This window comes from Meriones unguiculatus, chromosome 7 (assembly GCF_030254825.1).
Source record: "Meriones unguiculatus strain TT.TT164.6M chromosome 7, Bangor_MerUng_6.1, whole genome shotgun sequence".
In the NCBI taxonomy this organism is placed as follows: Eukaryota; Metazoa; Chordata; class Mammalia; order Rodentia; family Muridae; genus Meriones; species Meriones unguiculatus.
In genome coordinates, this window is record NC_083355.1 from 39,365,754 (window position 1) to 39,391,250 (window position 25,497).

A 25,497-nucleotide genomic window follows, 5' to 3' on the forward strand; every position below is an offset into this window, starting at 1 on the left:
TGGGTTGGCATTCCCAATTAAACCTATCTAGAAACAAGCTCATAGACACACCAATAGGGCTGTCTCCTAAGTGATTCTACGCCCAGTCAAGTTGACAGTGGAGACTGGCCATCAAAGACTCTAAGCCCAAGGTAGGAATCTCAAGACCCAGACAGAATTCCTGTCCAGGGGTCGTGGAGTGCTGAGTAGGATGTGACAACCTGGGGCTTTAATCTAGAAATAGATCTCAAGGCCAAGCCTTCACCACTGGTGGAATCTATTTCTTAGTTGGAAAGGCAGGCTTTTTTAAGGTGGATGAATTCAAGCAAGAGCTCACTGACGAAGCCCCATCGCTGAGTAAATGTCATCACAAAGTAGGTAGGACTCAGAGGTTTAAACAAAAGATTCCTATTTCCTCATGACTCTGAAGGTTGGAAAGCGAAGACATCAGGGCCAGTTTCTTACAAGACCTTCTTAAAGGCTTGCTTCCCACGGTGTTCTCAGAAAGCTCCTTCTGTGTGTGCACAGGGACAGAGAGGCCTGCTGTCTCTCTTTCTTCTTATAAAGACACCAGGACAGGCCCTATGACCTTGTTTAACATTAAATTATTCACTTAAAAACACTATTTTCCCATACAGTCACTCTGGGGGGAAGAGCTTCAGCATGCATAGGGAGTAGGTATACCACCCACAGTGGACTTCATTGGTGTTGAACTCCAGAAGCAGGTAGTGTATTGATCTTGTCACAGCAGCCCTCTCTAAGGGCCCAAGAGTCAAGGTCGCATCTCTAAAAGACAGTATCTGCTAAAAGTAGATTGTGGATGGATATTGACAGCGTTTAAAATGAGCACAGATGGGGGCTAGAGAGATGGCTCAGCAGTTGAGAGCATTCACTATTCTCACAGAGGACCTACGTTCAGTTCCCAGCATCCACATGAGATCTGTAAGTCCTGTGCCAGGAGATCTAATGCCCTTTTCTGGCCTCCAAGGGCACCCACATGAACACGGTACACATTACATAAGTTGTTGTTGTTTTTTTTTAAATACCATCACCTAAGACAACCAACTCGTCCACATAAATTGGCATGCTTTAGCGGAGAGGAAAGCGGATCTTTAAGGTTCTGAAGTAGCTCTGCCCTGTGTAAAAAAAACTACTTAGCCAAGCAGGGGAGATGGTTCAGTTGGTTAAGTGTCACCACGCAAGCATGAGGACCCAAGTTTGGGTCCCCAGCATCTATGCAAAAGCCTGGCGTGGCTGCATGCATCTGTAACTCTGGGATCTTGCGGTCAGGTAGAGACAGAACGAGCCCTGGAGCTTGCTAGCTGGCCAACCTAACTGAAATATGAGCTCCAAGTCTGAAGACACCAGCCTGCATGCACACACATACACACATACACATATGCACGCACCTACAGAGACATATGCATACAACACACACACACACACACACACACACAAAGAGAAATGAGTGCCTGAGACTATGGTCTTGCTAGAGATGGGAACAGGAACACTGCATTTAGTGGACCAACAGAGTGTGAGAGATAATTTGTATAAGCCCTCATGAGCTCCTGTGAAAACTAATTATTTGGGGATTTGTAGAACACAGTGTGGTGCCATCAACATCAAAACCAGGAAGCCAGCCTAGACACAAAGCTGGGCCCCAGCTACAAGGCAAGGATCCAAGAGGTCACTCTATGAGCCAAGTGCCAAGAGCATGAACCTCAGATTTCATAGCTCACCTTCTTAGGATCCCATCAAAGACACCCATGCTTTATGCCTGGGGAACTCCACCATTTCCCACATGAAAAGCACCAGGAAGGGAGCGTGATAGATCCCGTGGTAACTGCTTGGTGTGAATGGGCCTCTGACTCAGACATCTGGGCTCAGGGATGCTGCAGAGCTAGATCACAGTGATGTCACAAATGCAGAGAGGAAAGCCTTCCAGGCTTCCACACACACGGGCTCCAGGGTTGTTCCTGTCATGTGGGGCCCTCTGCCACTGCAGTGTGACCCAAGGGAGAAGATGCTTCTGCTAAGACTCTGCTGATGAAGTGCCAGATGCCACAGAGTTGCGCTACCCAGGCCCTGGCTGGAAAATTCGCATGGCCATTGGCTACACATGCAGGGACTCTGATACCCTGCCTGGTACCCATGCTGGGGCACATGCTTCCCCTTCCATTTTCTCTCATTTCCAAGGAGTGAAAATAATTAAAACCAAACCTGTACCAAATGCTCAGAGTGAGGGTGTATACTAGCCTGGGCCCGACTCTAACTTCAAGGGCACATGCCTATAATCCTAGCAGTAGAAACACTTAGAAGTCTGAGGCAGGAGGATTACTAGTCTGAGGTAAGTCTGAACTGTGTGATACAGCAAAACCCTAGGTTACTTTGGGTTTTGTTCTTAAAAGGGGAAAAAAGTAATAATAAAAGAGTCCCATTCAAAAAAAAGAAGAAGAAGAAGAAAAAGACTGTGAATGGAAATGGATCTAAGCCCCATCAACACTTCTGACCCCGCCTCCAGCATCTCCTCCCACACACCTACAGGAATGTCCCCAGTGCCATGTAAATGTAATGTATTTTAAGGGGAAAGGAGTAGGAAGATGGGAATTGGAGATGGATGGCTAGCCAAGGAGCCAGTGAAGCCAGATGGGAATGCGGGAGAGGAAGCAGACTGCTCAGGACCGCCCCAGAGTGTCCCCGGGGGCGTCATTCATGCCTCAAGCCACGTGAGTGAAATAGGAGGTTGCGGTTATGCTGTGTAGCCTATCCCCTGCATGGCTGGATCCCAGCAGCAGCAGCTCTGGAAGGTCCAGTTTCACCTACAAAGGCTGCCCTTCCGGCCCCTCTGGTTGGTTCATTTCGTGACGCTGGAAGGTGGAAGCTGGACCCAGGAATTTTCTGGGGGACAATTTAGAACCCAAATCACCACTTCAGGGTTTACAGAGAGAGAGAGTGGAAGTCAGAGAGAAGGACCTCCAAGACTACATCACCAACAGTAACTGATCAGGTGTGGGGGCCACCTGGGAGCTGAACTGGTAAGGCCAAACCCACACTTAAAGCAAGAACCTGGCCCCAGACCGGAGGGCCTAAAAATGTCTGAGCTCTGGAAAGGTGAAGCACTTGGCCCACACCAGCTTGCAAGTAGGCTGCCAAGCCAGGCCAGCCTGAGTCGGTTGCAGCCACGCTCCGTTGCTCCAGTTAGTTCACCTCCCCACCTTCCTCCCTGTAGAGCTTCTTGCTGCCCCATGCCAACCAGCAAATCATACACCAAGGAAACTGCTGAACACTGCCTGCAGCAGTTACCCAGATGTGATGATAACGGCATGTCCTCAGACACTCAGAAGACATTTCTGCCGAAAAAACTGTGACACTAGGAAAAGGACAGAGGGGTTGACTCTGCAGGGTCATACCTACTATGGCATGTGTGTCCTGTAGGAGAGTTTTCAGGCACCCAGCTAGTGCCATGTCAAGCCTGTCCTCTAAACACCAAGCACTGGCCCCCACCTGCCATTCATATGCCAGGCTTGATGCATGACCTGAGGGTCCTCTTTATATGCTGTGCTTTAAAAACAAAAACAAACAAAACAAAACCACTGTCTTTTCCCATTCAGTTTCCTCTAACCAAAACACCCTTCCCATGCTTGATCGTCTTTCATCCTTTCTAGACTCAGTTCCAACCATCATGGCCTCATGAAGTCTCTCCTGTACCTCCCTCCTGAGTTGGTCTGATCCTGTCCTCTCTGATGCCCTGCACTGATGTACTTTATTGCTGCTCTACAGTGCCTGCTTACATTTATTCTTTCTAGATTCTTAGTCCATGGGCATAGGAACCATGCTATTCATCATTAAATCGTCACTTCCCAGCAGTGTTCCTGAAACAGACTGGGTGCTGTTCCCTGGACAAGTGGGAGATGTGGTGAGTGCATGGATGAATGGACAGCAAATGGATGGATGGATGGATGGATGGATGGATGGATGGATGGCTTGATAAATGGATATTAGAGAGATTGATGATGGGTGGATAAATTGATGGATGGATGGATGGATGGCTTAATAAATGGATATTGGAGAGATTGATGATGGGTGGATAAATGGATGGATGGATGGATGGATGGATGGATGGATAGATGATGGACTGATAGATGATAGATGGATATTGGAGAGATTGATGATGGGAGGATAAATGGATAGATGGATATTGAAGGGATAGGTGGGTGGATGGATGAATGGATAGATAGATGGATATTGGGGAGATTGATGGGTGGGCAGATGATAGATGGATGAACACATAGAGAGATTAAAATAAAACTGCAGAGGCTGTCTCTGTAGCCATGACACCACATCAAGAAAGATTCTCATATGCCCGGAGGCATTTGTAGAGCTAGCGAGGACCAAAGTGAAAGTTATGTTTGAGCGAGATGCGTTGCAATCTTTCAAAAACACAGCAACATTCTTCTTCTGCAGAGCCAATTTACATTTTCTGTTCTTGTCACATCCTCTTCCACTCGCAGACATTTTTGCAATGGATACAAGCTTATTATTTTATTATTTGTCACAAATCATAGATAATTCACTTTTTAAATTGATTTTTTTTTGTTGTTGTTGTTGTTGTTGCCTGTAAAGTGCTACGTCAGCTGCTTCTGCTACTGAGTCCCTTCCAGCAGGCACAACAGAAAGCACTGGCAACCTCAAAGCAAGGACAGAGAGTGGCTGACTTCTAATCGGGGAAGGTCTCTTTGCAGTCCCATTGGCCCAAATGCTAATCAGGGATTCTATTGATTAAGAGAGCAAATCCAGTCACTGTCCTTGCAGGGAAGGGGAGCTCGCTCTGAGTTTCTACAGTCCATAATAAGCGTTGCCTGTTCTGTGAGAACATTTAGCAGTGTGTGGCTTGATGGCATTTGCATTTGAAGCCTCTCAGAATGGATTGCTTCGTCTCAATTCCAGTTTCAGTGGTCCTGACTCTAGAATAGGAGCTTTGCAGTCAGGCAGACCCTAGTTTGAATCCTGCCCCTACTGCATCTCAGCAGTGTGGCATAAGATAAAGCTACTGAAGTTTGCTCCTTTGTGAAAACAGACATTCACTGGCGAGATTGCCACAACTAAATCATTCAGTATTTTCCATGCTGAGGGGTCTGAAGAGCATGAGCTGCCATCCTCTAAACCTTTACTTCAGGTTCCAGCCATCCATATGGTAATGACCTCTGTTTCCTGTGGACCCCACTGCGCTGTATATGCCGTATATACCATCCTTAGGACACAGCCACGAGAAGGACAAACAGCTGTGTTTTAATCCCTGCTCTACCACCCGTTAGCCATGCGAGCAGAGTCACTTACCCTCTCTGGACCCATCTAGCCAGATGTTTGACAGAGATCACTGAAGCACCAATCCGTATGGCAGGTGTGTGGATTCGGGGAGTCCACAACAGCCAAATGCTTTGAACAGTGCCTGGCACTCAGCAAGAACTCAACAAATATCAGCTACGCTTCCGATGCCTGTTAGCATTGGACGGGTGGTCATTTGGGCAGTAAAACATCCCACCAGGTCACTGTGAAGATTTAAAGAGATGATGTTCTACCTCAAAGCCAGGCACACAGTAGGCATTCACAACCTGAGAGATTCTACTGTCCCATCTCTTCACCATGACTTTTGCCTTGCCCTGAGCCTACCCTCCCTGCTCTGTACTTACGGGAAGAACTTTCAGTGAAATAGGGCAGAGGCAGTGGGACTGTGTCTCCTCCCTTTCGGCTGCCTGAAAGGATGTATTTCCCCTGAGACCCCTTTGATGCCTGTGTTACCAACTGATTGGTGGATTTGATTTTAGTGTTTTATTTGATTTCAGAATTGTTTAAAAGGAGCACAGTATAATCACTTGCGAACACGCTTAAATCACTCGGCAGGATGCAATAAAAACATCAAACTCAAAATTACAGCTCAAAAAGCAGGCTCTGATTTCTCCTCCTCCTCCTCCTCCTGGGTGGGCAAGATAGAAGTTTGCACATGTGTTGGAAAGTGGGAAAAGAATTCACAGGGCATGGCTGAAGGCTGGGGAATCGTAGGTTCTAGAACCTGGGTCTCCTCTGGCATAAGACCCCTTACTGATAGGACAGAGGTTGAATGTCACACCCAAGGTCACATGAGAAAACCTAACTACAGACTAATGCAAGACTCAGATGTGACCCATGGAGACCAGAGCACTGGATTCTCCCTGCTGTCCATCAGCTTTACTCTCCAGAAGATGAGAGAGAAATGCCTCCAGATATCATGGAACATACCTCAAGATAGTAGGGGTTCAGGGGTACAGAAGTCTCTCAAGTGTGAGTATCCCACTTCACTTACCTCTGTGGGCTCCAGAGCCTGCAATATCCTGGGGGTGAGAGAAGCATTCATACAGTGAGGCTGGACCACTGGCCTGAGGCTCCTGACAAGAAACTGCCTGGACCATACCCCAAATTCCCACCTCCTGCATCCTCTCAGAGGCCACACAGAGGTCATCTGGTGTATACCTACTGTGTGCCTCGTCTCCTTGACTGAGTACCTCCTCCTTGGTGGAAGCCTTGCTGAGGGAGCCCAACAGCCCTTTTACTGCATTCTCTGAGAGACGCGACAGCAAAGGAATTGTCCCTTCAGCACTTAAGGCAGTTTGAAGACTTGCTGCTGGCTCTGAGCCAGGGTCACGCTGGCCCTGTCTTCGTCTAGTTCTCCAGACAGAAAGGGGGAAGAAAACACACTGAGCCAAATATTTAAATCGGGCAAGTCGTCTGAGGGCAGCCCACCCACTCTCCATCCTGTGCCCTGGCTTGCCCTGCGCCTTGACTTGCGGTGAGACTCACACACCCGAAGACTTTGAAGAAGCTGGGGGAGCTCAGCAGCCGCATGCTCCAGAACCCTGGTTTTACGGAGCCCATAAGTAAGTCTCTGAGGGATTGCCGTGCCTGCCCAGCAGCCCTCTCCCTCAGCCTCGGCCACCTCATCTCATTGCTGAGACAGTCAGTCCTGACAATGCCGTCCGATAACATGCAGAGAGGGACTACATATAGAAGACCCCAGAAACCACACAAAATAAGGGTGTGCCACATTTTGCCAAAATGTGTTTACCTGTGTCTGTGTGTGTTCACATGTGTGTGGGTGCATGCATGTGCACAGTTACACGTGCACATGGCTGTAGAAACCAGGGGACAACCTCAGTGTAATTCCTCAGACATTGCCCACTTTAATATATATACATTTAACTAGGGTCTCTCACTGGCCCGTAACTCACCAAGTAAGCTAGGCTACCTGTGAGCCAAGGACCTGCCTGTCTGTCCATCTCCAGTAGTGTGTGCTACCACACACAGCTTTTTTTTTTAACATGTGTTCTAGGGCTCAAACTGGGGTCCCCTTCCTTGCCAGGCAAGCCCCAAAATGCATTTCTGAGTCATTGATGGAAGGGCATGGCCAGGTGGTCTATGAGTCCCACTGACTGTGTCCCACAAGCCCACCCCCGGGTTGGGGACACAGGATGGCACTAAGGACATCCATGGAGACTGCAGTTTCGACTTCTTCAACATCCATTATGCATCAGACACTCTTGGGCATGTTCCATCTCGTTATGCAACGAGGCAGCAAAGTCTTAACATCCTGCTTGAGAACTCCTCTTCAGGAGAGAGATGCCTTCCCCTAGGAAAACACCGTTGTGAGGTGAGACTCCGTGGGAGAGGATGTGGCCACATGCCAAGACCTCGGGGGGGTGGGGATGATGGCACCGCCTGGGAACATCCTGACGCTGCTGCTGGAAGAAGCAGGAAAGCACCTGAGGAGAGTGCAAGGAGGAGGCAGGAAAGGGGAGGCAGAGATGGAGATGGATCAAGATGAGGCGAGGTGAAAAGGCAAGAGAGCCTGCTCCAGCACCCTCGGACATCTTCCCTGGATCCTATCGTCCTGTGTGAGTGGGCTTTCTGAAGAATGTAAGCAGGGCTGAGTTGTATACAAGGTCTTTGAATGTAGCACTGTCCCCACAGGCTCATGTGCCTTAGTTACATTTGGTCCCCAGCTGGTGATGCTGTTTAGGGGGATTATGGAACCTTTGGGACCCTGTTAATGGACATAGGCCACTGGGGAATGTGGCTTGAGGGACATATGTTGGCCCTTCTTCTGGTCTGCATTCTGCCTCCTGCTTCACCTCATGCAATAATAATGCCTCCAACTCCCACCACTGCAAACCAAGCCGTTCTACCACGTCTTCCCTGCCATGGTGGACTGTGATCCTCTGAAACTGTGAGCTGAGATGAGGCCCCCCTCCCTTGAGTTCTTCCTGCCCAGTTCCTCTTCGCTCACGGCAAGGAATACTGTTGTGATGTGGAGCAGGCACTGGAGAGACATCACCTAAGGGTCACAGCTGGGTTACACGTGTATGTGCTTATCAAGGTTAAGTTTAGAGTGTCTCTCCCAGGTAGCTGATATCTCAAGATGCAAGCTCATGAAGAATAGGATATCAGAGAAGCCCAGCCACGTGTTCAAATTCCCCCAACTCAGTAAGCAACAGTGTCAGAATCAGTTTAGTGTAGACCACGCTGTGTAAACTCATAACAAGGCCAGGACCACAGTGTGAGGGGGAAAGAGGAAGCCAAGCTAGAACAGGTCTAAGGGCTTAGCCTTGGCAAGGACCCTGGGTGTGTTTTCCAGGACTTAGGGGTATACCATTCAAGGGAGCAACATGTCCACTCCTCGAAGCAGGAAGTCAAGGGGCTGATAGAAGAGAAGAGGCAGATGGGGATTCAGTGGCATCAGGTATACCAGATGGGCCTTCCCTGTCTCTCTCTTCTCCGCCCGTGCCCTCTTAGCCTTCCAGGAGCAGAAGGTGTACGTTCCTCAGTACTTTTACTACCCTCTCAGTATCTCCTTCTAACTTAGAGCCTCAGATAGTGGCCTGAAGACACAGCAGTGAGGTCCAGGAACATTGACCAGGGCCTAGGCTACGAACTTGAGCCCGAAGACAGCTGGGACTCTGAAGAGCGCCTCAGGCTGTAGTGCCACCTGCTGGTGAGTCTCAGACCTTGGATCTGGGATAGTCTGAAACCTTTAGAGGGTGAAGAACCTAAGGATGACCCCAGGCAGAGGAGGAAGAACAATCATCAGCTCCTTTATATAAAATGGGAAAAAAAAAAAAAAAGCCTGTGGAAAGAAGCCTCAAGACCCTGGAGATGGAAGGCGAGCAGCAGAGAAGGAGGAAGCAAAAGTTCTCACTTCTTTGTTTGGCTCCTAAAAGGAAGCAAGTATGGAAGCCACAGTTCCGTGGCACAGTATTGTCTGTGGGACTCAATTCTGGTGTCTCCACTCTCTTCCTGACTAGCTCATCCACCCTGCCAGCTTTGCTACAATCATAAGCTCGACCATTCAGGATCCTAGCTCTCTCTTACCTAGATCCAGACCCCAAGATCAAGCTAGTGACCTTTTAACTTGCATGTATGAAATAGGCAGAGCAAGAGTGAGTGAGAGAGAGAGGAGAGAAGGAGAGGAGGGGAGGGGAGGGAAGAGGAGGGGAGGGTGGAAGGGGAAGAGAGGAGAGGAGAGGAGAGCAGAGAAAGAAAGGAGAAAAGGGAAGAGAAGGGGAGGGGAGGGGAGGGGAGGGGAGGGGAGGGGAGGGGAGGGGAGGGGAGGGGAGGGGAGGGGAGGGGAGGGGAGAAGAGAAGAGAAGAGAAGAGAAGAGAAGAGAAGAGAAGAGAAGAGAAGAGAAGAGAAGAGAAGAGAAGAGAAGAGAAGAGAAGAGAAGAGAAGAAGAGTATGCTGGGGGGGGGGATCTTCTTCTAGCTAGCAAGCTCCCAGAATCTACCTGTCCCATACCCCTCGTGCTGGAGTTACAGGCACACACAGCTACACTCGGCTTTCTATGTTAGATTTGAACTCAAGTCCTCGTGTTTGCGCAGCAAGCAGTCTCACACACTGAGCCGTCTCCTAGCCCCTCGACACAAAGGGCAGAGCTTTTCTGGCCCATTAAGCCAAATGGTAAAGAGGACAGAGGTAGTTTGATGAATGAAAAAAAAAAAAGAGAGAGAGATAAGGCAGGAGGTGCTGCACAATTCATAAAGTGCTTGCCCTACACTATAAGGTCCTGGGTTCGATTCCCAGCACCACATAAAACCGTGTGTGGTGGTACAATTCGCTGCCTGGGAAGTGGAGGCAGAAGGATGGAAGTCTCAAGGTCATCCTCGGCCTCAGTGAGTGAGTTTGAGTCCAGCCTGGGATGCCAGAGACCGTACTGAAAGCAGAAGAGGGTGGAGGTTAGGGAGGGAGGATCGTGTGAAGGACTGTGCTAGGAAATAAAGTGTGGTGTTGAGCACCTAACCAAAGCTATGAAGCACGGAATCGGATGAGGAGGCTGACAGCAGGGCCTGAGGGGTGGAACTGAAGACCCTAGAGAACACCTGAAGCCACTGGAGCCCACAGAATAGTGGAGTTCAAAGTACTCCTCCAGTCATTCCACCAGCTGTCATTCTCAGGTTAAAACAGATTTAGAGTCTGTGATTAGGCTCATTCAAATGCACAGCCAATACTTGAATCTCTCGCCTCCAATCTCAGCCAATGAGGATTCACTCCCAAGAGTATAAAGGATAATTTCATTATTGAGTTATCGGGGCGGATTAGAAAGTTCCCTGTGCTTAGAACAAATCCTTCTTGAGGATTAAATAAGGTAACGCATTTAACATGCCCACCACAGTGCCTACAACATCAAGAAATGTTATCTTCATCTCCGCCTCCCTCATGACAACTGTTCATGTGTCTATCTTTCCCTTGGGATGTCAGAAAACAAACCCAATTCTTCTTCGCCGAGACAGTCCTTCAGATATGTGAAGACAGTGCTTCGGGGTCCCTTGAGGCTCCACTTGCCTGAGATAAACAAATACTCCAACCCACTTCCAGACTCTCATTGGTAGGCTGGCGCCGTCGCTGTGTACACTAGCGTTTCCCAGCTGCTGCTGCTGCTGCGTGTAAGGCTTCAGCGGTGCTGATGGAGCAGAGAATGAGGTCACCGCGGCAGAGCAGCCAGGTTCTGAATCAGAACCTCTAGGAAGGAAAGGCGCGGAAGTAGCCCAGAGGAACGTTTAGCTCATTGAAAGAGCTTTCTCAGACTACACCCATGTCCCAACCATTTTGATGGCTCACCTTTTGTTTCTATTTCTTTGTGCATGCGTGTGTGTGTGTGTGTGTGTGTGTGTGTGTGTGTGGGTGTGGGTGTGGGTGGGTGTGGGTGTGGGTGTGTGGGTGTGGGTGTGTGTGTGGGGGTGTGTGTGTTTTGTGTTGTTTTGCTTTGCTTTGCTTTGCTTTGTTTTTTCAGACAGGGTTTCTCTGTGTACCCTTGGCTGCCCTAGATCTCTCTCTGTAAAACAAGGCTGGCCTCAAACTCATAGACACCCACCTGCCTCTGCTTCCCAAGAGCTGGGGTTAAGGGTGTGCAGTGCCACCGCCCAGCAACAGTGACACATCTTCATAAAAGAAAAGTCACTCAGAGGCTGGAGACATACTCTGTCAGTTAAGTGCTTGTCACGCAAGCATGAGGACCTCAGTTCAATCCTCAGAAACTACACCTTTTAAAAATGCCAGGCCCTGTGGTGGGCTTCCGGAGGCAGAGACAGGGTGAGCAGTGCTTAGCTCCCTCAGTTCTGAGCCTAGGAGGATCATCAAGCCGTAGGTTCCACTGAGAGACCCTGTCTCCAAACACAAGCCAGATGGTTCCTGAGGAACCACAGTGGAGGTTGACATCTGGTTTCTGCATGCTCTTGTACACATGCATGTGCAAACCCACATATGTAGCCACACACAAGTGAATATTTACACACACACCACAAATACACACACACACATATGCATGCATACACAGATGGAAACAGAGACAGAAAAAAAGAATTGAAAAGAGGAAGAAAATCATCCCCCATCACCACCACAAAATTAGCTTACATCATTTTGCTGCCCCCCCCCCAGCCTCTGCAAAAGGACTTGATGTGTCCTTCCAAATCCCATTAGGTTCTTTTGGAAACCAGTATTGAACGATACAATGCATCCTAAATCCTCGAATGTGAGCCTTCTGCTTAGAGGTAACCAACCCTCAGAGGTTCCCCATGTGTAGAAACTAGGTCCAGAGGGGAGCAGAGACTTCTCCGGGTCCAGCGGAAGCCTGTGTGGAAGTGAGGCTTGTTCACGGATGCCAAGGAGGAAAATGGGAGAGAAAGGAACGAGGTCCTCCATGGACTGCTTCTGGTTCCTTCCTCCCACTTGATCCTTTCTTGAGAGGGGGATGTGAGGCAGTGACAAACACACGGAGGCACCAGAAAGGCCTGGAACCACCTGCTGCCTCCAGCCCTGGCTGAAGTGTAATCCTGTGCAATGTATTTAACCTTTTCCGAAACTTTTATTTCCCCACAAATAAAATAAAAATAGGAACACCGGTGTCAAGAGAGGCCTGTGAATATTAAATTAAATAAGCATAGAGAGTTTAAGGTCCCAGTGGTGCTGAGCGGCTAATAACAGTCCAGCCCTCCTGGAAATAGCTCTCACAAGCTCTAGGTACAGAGTTTTATGTTCAGTATTTGACTGTGATGCAGAGAGAGCAAAGCAGCCGGAAGCTGGGGGGTATAACAGGCCTTGGTGAAAACACACGGTTATTACCTGACCTCTCTCCCACATAGACACTTCAAACTTATAAAAGAATATTGAGGCTGGAGTTCAATTAGAGCTCAGCAAGGATCGAGTTAATGAGCCAGAAACCAGAATTCAGGGTTGCTAAAAAGGCTGGAAACAGGAAGGGAGATGAAGGGAGAGGAGGAAGAAGAGGGAGAAAGATGAGGAAGAAGAAGAAGAGAGACACTCCCCAATTTTTATATGAGTGTTGCCCAAATTCTAGGTTGCGTTTTCAGCACTATGTGAATGGATAGAGGGTGCAAGAGTGAAGGGAGGAAAACAGGAGCTGGGGGAGCTGAGCAGTCGCCTCGGCAGCTGCCACTGCATGGAGGGATGACTCAGTAAACACTCCAGCTTCCCACCAAGCCCAAAAGTATCATTCTTTGGGAGTTGGATCATAGAACTGGGTTGCAAGCAAAACTAAAATATATGCGCTCTTCCCACCACAAAACCAAAGTGGTTCTTCGTAAATTTAACTGCCATCCAGAACAACGCTGAATGCCACTAGAGAAAGATAATCTATCCAGAGTCTTTGCAGAGATCTACCTACGATGTCTATATTACAAACTAAAATTACTAGATGCACAAAGTAAAAGAAAGAACATTAAAAGAAAAAAAAAATAGTCAGAAACAAACAGATCTCCATGCAATCCCAGTGTTAGAAGGCAGTAAGTTTGTAGTAATAATATTGAACCTGTTAAGCAATTGCAGAAAAAAAAAAAAAAGATGTAAATAATGACAGATTATTTTTTAGGCAAGATTTGGAAATGTTTTTAAAGAAACCAAATGGGTGTTTTAGAACTGATAAATGCAGTACCTGACATTTATACAGTGTTGAGTGAGATCAACAGAAGATTAGTGCAAGACAGAAAAAAGAACATTGCACTTGAAGACAAGTTAAGAGAAATGGCTCAAGTGGTAGGAGCGCAGGAACTGGCTCAGAAAGTGCTTCCTGCTCAAGCATGAGGACGTGAGTTTGAATCTCGAGGACCTGGGTAAGAAGCCAGTACAGCACCACAAACTGGTAATCTCAGCATCAGGGAGGGAAAGATGGATGCATCCCTGGAGTTCACTGACATCCAGCCTACTCTAACCTGTGAGCCTCGAGTCCAGTGAGAGACTGTTTCCAAAGCTAAGGTGAAGAGTAACTGAAAAAGACACCACTGTCAACCCCTGGCTGCCACATGCACATACATACAGACAAATGCACACCCATAGCCCCCTCCCTAACACACACACACACACACACACACACACACACACACACACCAGAAATTGTTCAAATGGAATACAAAAAAAATAAACAATAAAAATAAACAGAGCTCCAGTGACAACGTATCGAGTCCATACAAACTATAGAGAGAAAGATTACAACATATACAAAATTGGCATTCCAGAGAAGAAATAAAGAAAATAATTAAATAAACACTGATTTGTATTTTTCCAAATTTGTTCAAAAGCATCATTTCACAGATCCATGATCCTCAGCAACCCAGGCAATAAAAGTACAAAGAAAATCACACCAAGACACAATACTGCCAAAATTCTACAAAATCAAAGATAGAGAATCAATCTTTATTTTTTTAAAGATTTATTATTTATACAGTTTTCTTCCTGCATGTACACCTTCATGCCAGAAGAGGGCACCAGATCTCATTATAGATGGTTGTGAGCCACCATGTGGTTGCTGGGAATTGAACTCAGGACCTCCAGAAGAGCAGCCAGTGCTCTTAACCTCTGAGCTATCTCTCTAGCCCGAGAATCAATCTTAAAATGGGGGCGGGGCAAAGAAAAAATAAGCCATGTGGAGAATTATGACTGAGTCTCATCAGAAGCAGTAGAGAACAGGGGGGGTCGGGGGAAGAACATCTTTGAAACGCTAAAAGAAAGCGCTTTCCCAGCCCTAAGAGTGTACACAGCCGGAGGAATATTGCTTGAGAAAGACTAGAACTAAGACGTTATATAGACAAACGAGAACTGAAGAAGTTTGCCGTAAGTAAACCCATTCTGAGGGAAATAAAAACTTGAAAAGGATTTCAAGCCAAAGAAAATGACATCAAATGGAAAAGTAAGATCGATGGGGAAGAATGATGAATAATGAAAACAGTATAAATGTAGTAAATAGAAAATATAAGTTTCTTTCTCGTCAACTATCTTAAAAGCTAATGAGCTACTACAGGCAAAAAATAGGCCTAACAGTGTTCTACAGTAAGCCTCTTTAGTGTATGCAAACGTAGGAGGGACCGCGGTATAAAAGACAAAATATGTAAATAGACTCGCCTGTAATGTGATTAATTCAAGGTGGATTGTGATAAGATAAAGATGAAGAGTGTTAAATCCTAGAGCAACAATTAAAAATAATATTAGTACAAAGCGATATGAATCAAAATCCAACCGAGGCTATGGAATGAACTTTGAAATTGTTAGTACAAAAGGAGGCAGGAAAGAGAAGAAAATAAGATACAGTGATAGAGACAAGCAGGAGAGAAAGAGCACAATGGTCACTTCATATCAACGATTGTACCAAGTGTAAATAGATCAAAATTCCCGATTAAGGGGCTGGGGGTGGGGGTTGGTGGTTAAGAGCACTGGAATCTCCTCCAAGGGACCTGGGTTCGATTCTCAACACCCACAGCTCATAACCATCTATAGCTCCAGTCCCAGTGGATCTGATACTGTGTTCTGGCTTCCATGGACATCGCACACATGGGGTGCACAAATACACATTCAGGCAAACACTCATACAAATAAAATAAAAATAAATAAAATCTCAAAAAAAGGTCTCAATTCCCAATTAAAAGGAAGAGATTTTTAGATAGAATAAGTAGCAACATTCAACACGCCTTAGCATATAAAGCTCTGAAAGAGCAAAAGAATGAACAAAGGAGAGGTGGGAAGGACTGAGAAATATGGACAGTAACATTTGGAAATTGCCAAATCTGGCACATAAACCCTCATGACAATGATGTGACAAGCGATGGAGGTGATTATTTCACAGTGGTAGCAAGATCAGTCCATCAAAATGTAATAGTCCTAAATACATAGGTGTCCTATAAAGGTTTTTTAAATGTAAAAATAAAAAATTGAGAGTGAGAAATGGACAAGCTGCATGGTTTAAAGTTTTACCATTCTTTCCTCAGTCATTGATGAGTCTGTGGTACATTAGTGACTTTTGCATAGCTGTGACCAAAATACCAAAGAGAGACAAGCTAAAGGAAGGAGGAGTCATTTTAGCCTGTGGTTTCGGATGATTTGGCCCATGCACTTGACCAGAACTTCACGGCAGTGTGGAGCTCCAGAATACTCAAGTCATGACAGACAAGAAGTGCAGAGCAAACAAGGGCTGGGGCTCAACCCTCATAGGTACATCTCCAGTGCCCTACTTCCTCCAAGCTCAGCCCCACTTCTGAAAGCTCTGAGTACTTCCAAAATAGCCCTTCCGACTAGCCCTTCCAAACACTGAACACATGAACATACGCGGGACGTTTCGAGTCCAAACCACAAGTAAGAAAAAAATTATTAAGGCTTCAAAGATTTGAGCATCACTATCAAATAACTTAATTGCGTTTTATGAAATTGTGCTGGTTGGCTTTTGTCAACCTAATACAAGCATAGACATATCTGGGAGGAGGGACTCTTGACTGAGGAATTACCTCCACAGACTGACCTGTAGGCGAGTCAGTGGGGTGCTGTCTTGATTCATTACTCAAGATGTGGGAGGCCTCAGCTCACTGTGGATTGTGCCACCCTTGGGCTGGTGGTCCTGGGGTGTATACGAAAGCAGGCTGAGCAGGCCACGAGGAGCAAGCTGGTAGGAAGCCTGTCTCCATGGCTTCTGCTCCAGTTTCTGCCGCAAGTTCCTGCCTTTATTTCTGTTGGTGATGGAGTGCGACCTAAGAGTCGTAAGCTGGAATAAACCCTTTCCTCCCCGTCCCCAAGCTGCTTTTTGTCATGGCATTTTATCACAGCAAGAGAAACCCCACAAAGATAGAAATAAGCAATAACAAAACAAAAACAAATTACGGAATGTAAACGCTTTGGGGTGTCCACGGACCCATCACAAGCTGGTCCACAGAACAAATTTCAATGCATTTTGAAGCAATAAAACCACAAGGGAGATGTTATCCTGACCGAAGTGTAATGAAATCAGGAGGAAAAAGCAAGGCATGTGAGAGAAAACACAACTCACCGGCCTCTGCATGTGGAGACATCACAACAGCTTCAACAGACATTTTGAAGTGGCAAAAGGGCACGAAATACAACAGTCATGAACTCAAAAACCTAAGACAAAATGAACTCATTCCTTGGGGGAGGCGGGGGACACAAGTTACTAAAGGGCTGCCTGAGTGAGAAGGTCTCTGGGAGGAGTTAAGGGGAGGAGGAGGAAGTTGACACCATCAAAATACATTGTGTGTGTGCGCGCGTATGAAATCCTCAAAGAATCAATAGAAATGTTTTTAAAGCAGAAGTCACCAAAACCTGTGCAAGAGGAAATAGAAACTCTTGGTATCTCTGCGTCTATTAAAGGAATTGCATTTGTAATTTAAAATATCTTCGTGCACACACAGAAGTGCCAGGTCCAGATGGCTTCGCTAGTAAATTCAATCAAGCATTGAAGTAAAAAATTATACTATGTCTATACAAACTCAGAAAACAGAGACAAAGGAACCGTCTTACGACTCTTTTTATGAAGATGTAATTCCAATACCAAAACTTCAAAAGATATTTTAGGAGCCAAGCATGGTGCCTCAAGCCTGTAATCCCAGCTGCCTGAAGGGCAGCGCCTGGGGTAGAGGTCATTTTGAGCCGCAGAGTTCATTCAGGACTAGCCTAGGCTAACCAAGATCATATAAAAATGTTATAAGAAAAGCAAACATGACATCCTTCTTAAATACAGATGCAAAGCTCCTCTTGAAAATATTTGCAAATTAGCCATAGTAAAATGTACAGAGAATATACATCACTAGCAAGTAGGGTTTCTCCTGGGCCTGCAGATGGGTTGCACATCTGTAGATCAATCAAGGCCTTTCACCATAATAGCTGGATGAAGGAGGGAAATCATGTGATCTTCTTTCTAGGAGCAGGAAACATCTTTGTCAAAATATTATAGCCTTTAATGGTTTTCTCTAAAGGAAAAAAACTGAGGGTCTGGGGAGATGCCTCCATGGTTAAGAGTGCTTACTGCTCATGCTGAGGACCCAGGCTTGGATCCCGGCACCCACTTGGTACTTCACAATTGTCTGTAACTCCAGTTCAGGGGACCCTAAGCCCTCTGTTGGTGTCTCCAGGCTCCTGCGTGCACCTGATTTTCATAGAGACACACACATAAACATAATTTTTAAAGTTTTAATTAGCAAGCAAAAAATTTTTTTAAACTGCTTTTTCTAGCAAACTAGAAATAGAAGTTTTCTCAATGCAACAAAGGCAGCTAATAAAAATGTATATTGAGCATATTTAATGGCACATGAGGGAGGCAGAGGCAGGCAGATCTCTGAATTTGAGCCCAGCCTGGTTTATCGAGTGAGTTCCAGGACAGTAAGGGCTACACAGGGAAACCCTGTCTTGAGGGGTGGGGAACAAATTTAATAGAGAAATAATAAGCTCCTTCCTTTAAAGAAACAAGGCCAGAAATAACCATCCCATCTGGGGTTTTTTTTCCCCCAACATCACATTGAAATTTTTTAAGCAAAACAATGGGACAAAAATGAAAACCGTAAGCAAAGAAATAAAATTCGAGCTATCAAAAGGAATAAGCTATTGATACACTCAAGAATATGAATAGATGTCAAGAACATTTTGCTGAGAGAAAGCCGCCAGCCACAAAGGAATACACACTCTGTTATTCTATTTATATGTGATCCTAGAACAGATAAAACTCATTTATAAGGACAAAAGCAGACAGATGGTTGCCTGAGGGATGGCAAATGGGGGTGCGGGTGACCATAAGTGGGGAGCTTTTGAGGAGATTAGATGTGTTCTGGGTCCTGATGATCGTGATTACCACAAGGATATGTATTTTCTTCAAAATTCACTCAGGGCTGGAGAAACAGCTCAGCAGTGAAGAGCGCTGGCTGCTCTTCCAGGATCTGGTTTCCAGTGCCCACGTGGTAGCTCACCAACTCCAGTTCTAGGGGATCTGAGGCCCTCTTCTGGCCTCAGCGGGCACCAGGTACTCACAGGACACACATTCATACATGCGAGCAAAGCACTCAAACACATAAAATAGATGAATCTAAAAAAAAAATTAATTCATGCAGTCATGCATTAAACTTGATCTATATTATCCTATATAAATTATGCATTCATAAAGTTGGTTTAAAAGCAGTAAAAAAAAAAAAAAATAGACACCATTAAGAAAAAGTAAAACCCAGACTATCGGGAAAAGCTATATCCTTCACATTTGGCTGAGACCTTGAATTCAGATGACTCTTCCAGAGAATTCCAGCATCTTCATAGTAAAGACAGAAAATGAGCAGGGTTTCTTAATGGGCAAAAGTCTCTATATGTCACAAAAAAATAGTAATATATGAACAACTGATAAAAACGTAAGGTTGTGCTCAAAATCACCACTTGTTGGGGAACTATAAACAGAAATGCCGAATTGCTACAGCTGAGTCCTCCCCCCCCCCAAAAAAAAATGACTAAAACCAACAAGAAGACAAAGTCAAGAGCTAGCACGGACTGGAAATAAGATGGCAGAGGGCTGGGCAGATAGCTCAGCTGGTAAAGGTAAAGGCACCTGCGACCAAGCCTGACAACCTGAGTTTGATCCCTGGATCCCACCCGGCAGATAGAGCCAGCCAGTTCCTGCAAATGGTCCTCGGACCTCCACACATCCACATGGCATGGACACCCAAACACAGACACCCACATGCAATAAATAATAGATAAGTGTTTTTAAAAGGCAGAACCACGGTAGACCAGAGTTGGACCGTTTCTTATAAAATTATACTCATAACTAATTTATGAATCAGAATCAGCTCTTCCACTCCCGGCCATTCACTCGAGAGAAACTAAAATGCCTGCAAAAATGAATTATAAATGTATACTAAGCTGGGCCTTGTCACCCGTGACTGTAATCTAGCACTTGGGAGATGGGGACAGGGCCATCTGGAGGTCAAGAGAACCTTTAGCTACACAAGTTTGAGGCCAGCCTGTGCTATATGAGGCTTTGCTTATAAAATAAGTAATTAAATAAATACTCACAGGGCCTTTTTCATAATTACCGAAATCTAGGATCAATCCATCAAGTGAATGGATAAATAAACGGGGTTGTGTTCATAAGCCAAAGACCGGCTCAGCAAAAGAGGAACGAACTCCAGGTGCGCCCCCTTGTGGAACAACCACAAAAAAATCATCGTTATTGAGTGAAAGCAGCGGGAAGAGTGCATGGGGAAAACTGTCAATTACCCATTTGAAATTTGTCGGTCTGAAAAGAGGCTAGTCAGACAGTGGGAACAGAATTCATGAGAGTAGTTGCCGAGAAGGGTGGTGGAGTGATTGGGAAGGGACGTGAGTTGATATTCTGTGGGGGTAAAAAGTCACCTCTCTTGCTTGATGTGGTGTTTACGCGGGTGGATGGTACTTGAGGAGAGCCCAAACTGTGCCCTTAAGATGTTGAGTGTGGCCGGTATGGCGCCTCGTGCCTTTAACCCCAGCACTCGGGAGGAAGAAGCTCTAAATTCAAGGCCAACCTGGATTACAAAGTGAGTTCCCGGACAGCCAGGGAGCTACCCGGTGAGACAGACCCTTTCTCAAAAAAAAAAAAAAAAGACCCCCCCCAAAAAAAAGATTGTGTGTGTCTGTGTGTGTGTCTGTGTGTGTGAGCATATTAGCATAAAAAAAGACCCCCCCAAAAAAGATTGTGTGTGAGTGTCTGTGTGTGTGTCTGTGTGTGTGTGAGCATATTAGCATATTTCTGTGTGTGTCTGTGTATGTGGGGGAGTATGTGTGTGTATGTGTGTATGAGTGTGTGTGTGTGTGTGTGTGTCTGTGTGTGCATGTGCATGTGCGTGTGTGTGTGTGTAGGATCAGGGTTCACCCTCAGGCGTCACCCTCAATTTCCGCCTTGTTTGAGACAGGGGATCTTGTCGCTTTCCACCGTGGGCCACGCCAGCTGGCCTTCAGGCTTCCAGATCTCTCGTTTCCACTCTCCGTCTCCTCATGGTAGTGCCAGGATGTGTGCTGCCACTGCGACAGACCCTACACAGGTTCTAGGGACCCACGTTCAGGTCCTCACACTTGCATTGCAAGCATTCCATCCAGTGAGCTATCTCCCCAGCCCCAAATTTGTACGTTTTCCTTATTCTTGCATTTTAAAAGGAAAACTGGGTGGGAAGAGTTTGCTCCGGCTTGTTGAGAGTAGCAGAGCAAGAGCCCCACGGCCACTCATCCTCCTGCCCGTCACTCCCCCCGTCACTCTCAGGCAAGTGCTATAGATGTTAGACAACCTATGGCTGCTGGGCCTCAGAAAATAGAAGTGACACCGTCCCCAGTGGGATGTCATCCACGGCATGATCGGGTTGTACCCTGCAGTCGCTTGGCTCTGATCCTCTCCGGGACTTCTCCTCCAGACCTAGGTGTGGGGTTCCAGTTTTCCCAGCCAACAGGGTAGGTAGAATTTTAGGTGCGTCATTCCAAATGCCACAAGACGACACTGATGTGAAAAGACACGGCTTGAATAACAGACAGCGGGTACAGGGCTGGAGTGATGGCTCAGCCATAGAGTGCTTGCTGTTCTTATACAGGACCGCAGTTCGATTCCCAGCACCCCCATGGTGGCTCCCAACCACCTGTGACCCCAGCTCCAGGGGACCGAATGCCTTTTTCTGGCCCCTGCAGATACATGCATGCACATGTGTTCATACTCACAGGGACACACATGGACACACACACTCACAAAAAAAAAAGAAAAAGAAAAAGAAAAAAGAAAAAGAAAAAAAAAGAAACCTTTAAATAAAAAGACTGAGGAGAGCAAAATTCCATGGAATTCACAAAATTCAGGTGGGAAAAAAACTCCTACAGGAGCCAAACAGTGAAAGCCCACGAGGCCCGTGGGGTTTAGATTGCTGACGATGCTAAATTGCTTATTTGCTGATGGGACAGGTAAACAGCCGAGCTGCTGGGTCCATGGAGACTGAGCGAGCGTCCTCTGCCAGGGCTGACGGTGTCCTCCTTCCTGTCTGTCTTACAGCTCACGTATCTGCCCCCACCATGGGGGGAGTGCCGGTCCTCGGAGATGGGGCTCGACTTCTTTCCTGTTTACAGCATCACGGCCTGTCGGATTGACTGTGAGACCCGCTACATCGTGGAGAACTGCAACTGCCGCATGGTCCACATGCCAGGTGCGTGCCAGAGCCCCCACCCCACCCCCGGGACCTTTGCAGGTTTCTACCCTGATAGGAAACACCTCACCGACGTCTGGAGGAGATTCGGGTCTAGGGGAACCGTGGGACCCGACAACCCAGGGGTGGGTGGAAATATTCCATTCAGCAATCAGGGCAGCACGCCTGGTGGGCCATAGTGCCCGGATGTGTGCATCGCCTCCATCTCAGTGCTCCGGAGGCTTGCCAGTTGTCTGCCACCCTTGCCTCCTGAGTTCAGAGTCCAGATAATGGGAGCCTCGTGGTCCGCCCATCCTGATAGCGTGCCTGTTTGAACACCCTGATGTCTGTGGCTTTCACCCAGATGTTTCCCTTCTTGCATCCAAATGTCTAGCGCTCTTGCGAGTGTGGCAAAGTCTATTAGTGAGCAAATAGATGGGCCTGTGCCGACACTTCCGTTGTCGATCTAATAATGCTTGCTGCCATCTCATTAGAGGCAGCGAGCATGTCAGAGGCAGGAGTGTGGAGTGGAAGCTGATGTGGGCAAGGAGGAGTAACTGGGACCACATGCATGGACCTTAGCTTCTACTCCAGGCTTCTCCACTCGCTGTATGGGCTAGTCCACATCACTAACCCTCTCTATTCTTACTTTCATGATCTTTGGGGGGAAAAAAATGCCCTGAATAACTACAAAAGCCAGTGATGTTTATATTAGTGCACGAGGAGGTAGGAGGAAAAAAAAATACTACTACTGTGTGCTTGGAACATTGCTGTTCCTTTTGATATTTGCTCTCCTGTGCTTAATGTCCTACATGATTTAAGCTTATTTAACAGAATCCTTGTGGTGGAGACTTAGCTCATCAGCCATTGTTTTTGTTCTCAAGTGAGTATCCTCATCACTGAATTCTGAATTATTTCATTAGCGATCAGTAATGACCTTAGTCAATCAGGATTAGAGTTGTGGATCTTTAAAACTGCCTCTGTCCATGCTCTGTAATCACCTCCCCCTGACGGGGGAGCAGCCTTACCAGGCCAAGGAAGACAGTTCAGCCAGTCCTGATGAGACCTGATAGGCTAGGGTCAGATGGAAGGGGAGGAGGACCTTCCCTATCATTGGACTGGGGGAGGGGCATGGAAGGAGATGAGGGAGGGAGGTGGGGATTGGGAGGGTATGAGGGAGGGGGCTACAGCTGGGATACAAAGTGAATAAACTGTAATTAATAAAAATAAATTTTAAAAAGAAAAATGAAAGAAGATAAATTACTTTAAAAAAAAAAAAAAAACCTGCCTCTGTCCAAAGAGATTTTGCCAATTCTATTAATTCACTAACATTAGGAGGGAGACATAAGTGTGGTCCCAATCTAGCCACTCTGGGTCTTGGAATCAGCATCACTTCCATGGCTGGAGTGAGAGGTAGACTCAGAGAGGGGCTTGTAGAAGCAATAAAGGCGATGAATTGTCCCCTAGATCCTCCAGGAGAGAAGGTGAGAACACAGCTGTCTCAGCACCAGCGAAACCTGTGCTGATTGCCCGCCTACAAAAGTACAAGAGGATGAATGTGTGTCGCTTTAAATCGCTGGGGTTTGGTCTGATGCTTGTATATTGATGCCTGGATACACCTACCCTTGTTGTGTAAACCTACCTGACTGGCTGATTAAACAGCCTGTACCTGGGCGGGGCAGAACGGGGTAGGCGTGGCTAAGTTTCCGGGGCTTTTGAGGACAGGAGAATCACAGGAAAGAAATGGACAGGAAGAGAGGAGGGAGGAGGACGCCATGATGGGTTAGCATGGAGAAGGAACTCCATGGGCTGAGGAGAAGGACCCCAAGGATGGCGTGGATAGAGAAAAGAGCAAGATGAAAAATATAAGCGAGCCTATTGGGATTATGGATGGAAGGAGTTAGACCAGATGAGGATGATTAAGGCAGATGGCATTGGATGGAGGCTGGGGGATGGATGGTGAGGTTATTGAGATAACATAGGTAAAAATACCTGCCCTGCCTAAGGTAATAAGGCATCTAACAGGTGTCTGTGCCTTATTATTTGTGATAATGGGTTAAATAATACCACTGCAATAATCATAGGGCAAATAATAAATGATACATCACCCACACTTGTTGTTTTTTTTTTTCCTACAACATTAAATAATGACGATAAAATTGCCTGTGAGCTTCCTTGAAGACAGGGCAAAATAGAACACATATTATTATTGGAAAAGGGAATTGCACCAGCTCTTCAGTGCTGAAAAAAAAGGCTCAGGGGGTGGGGAATCAAAAACGACATTTCTGATGGACCTTGACTGAACATTTCACTGGGGGGAAAATAAAACAACCAACAACAAAAGAGAGATCTTAGCGTTCTACAGAGCGTTCCCAGAGATGAAGGCCTAGCCTCAGTGAGTGTTCCTCGCCTGATGCTCAGACTAAACCACCAGCCAAAAGCTTTTTCCCATTAAAACCCGAGCCAGAGGCAAGCAGACAAAATAAGGCTGCAATCTTTCCATCCATGACATGACCCGGGACATCTCAACTGTGTGAGCTGATGGACAGAGCCATGAGGAGGCACAGAGCCGTGCCATGGTTACTTGTAGTAGTGTGATGTGCTGAGAAAAAGCAGCCTTGAGATGGTACTGACCTCTACTCCAAGCCTGACTTACCGCCAGCAGCTTGCTGTCTGGAATGCCGACACTGAGGCCCATGTTTTTCTACTTGGAGCCCAGCAAAACAGTTCAAGGAGACCACATGGACTGAGGCTTAGAAGAAACCTCCCTCCATCCCACCCCACCCCACCTTGCCTTGTCCCAGTCTTCTAGACAAGTTGGCCCATCACCCACCAGAACCACCAGAAGTGGGCCCAGCAGGTCTCATGGTCTCCTCCATCAGAGAGCAGATCAGAAGTGACCTCCAGATCTGACGACACTGAACAGTGGCACCCATGAGACCGTCCCCTAAAGACAGCTGTGGGTTTGGAAGTCACTCGCTCCCTGGGTCAGTGAGGTGCCGTTGGCATGTATGGCTCTGCCCATGTGGTTAATACCCTTTCTCTCTTTGCTTTCCTTTCCTGTAGGGGATGCCCCTTTCTGCACCCCTGAGCAGCACAAGGAGTGTGCAGAGCCTGCCCTTGGTCAGTACTGGGGCACAGAGGGAGTGGGGGGGTAAAGTGGAGATTGGGGGGTCATCTGGTAGGGGCACAGAGTCAACCATGGAAAAAGGAATGGAAAAGGGATGAGCACAAAGAAGCTCTGGATGGAGTAGCTGCTGGAAGCTGGAGAGGAAGAAAGGAGAGGAAGGAACCATGATGGTGGAGGAGGGCTCTAAAGGGCACTGAGGGAGGGAAGGAGGCACAGGGGTGGTAGTGGAAGAGAAGTAGATTCCATCAGGAATGGAGGATACAGGGAGAGGGCAAAGATAGAGGGAGGGTACCCAGGGGGCTGCTGGGTCACATGAAAGAGCTTGGTGAGGCCAACAGAGAGAGAGAGAGAGAGAGAGAGAGAGAGAGAGAGAGAGAGAGAGAGAGAGTTTATTGAAAATAGCATGTATT

At 46.8% G+C, this 25,497-nt stretch overlaps 1 protein-coding gene across 2 annotated transcripts in view; it reads left to right on the forward strand.

The window, feature by feature from the left end:
* Positions 1 to 25,497, forward strand: part of Asic2 (acid sensing ion channel subunit 2) — a 1,053,308-nt gene that overhangs the window by 1,015,077 nt on the left and 12,734 nt on the right. For both annotated transcript variants that reach the window (XM_060387160.1, XM_021638858.2), the window contains exons 4-5: positions 21,828 to 21,978; positions 25,024 to 25,080. In XM_060387160.1, the coding sequence (XP_060243143.1) occupies positions 21,828 to 21,978; positions 25,024 to 25,080 (208 nt within the window). The remainder of the gene's footprint in view (positions 1 to 21,827; positions 21,979 to 25,023; positions 25,081 to 25,497) is intronic.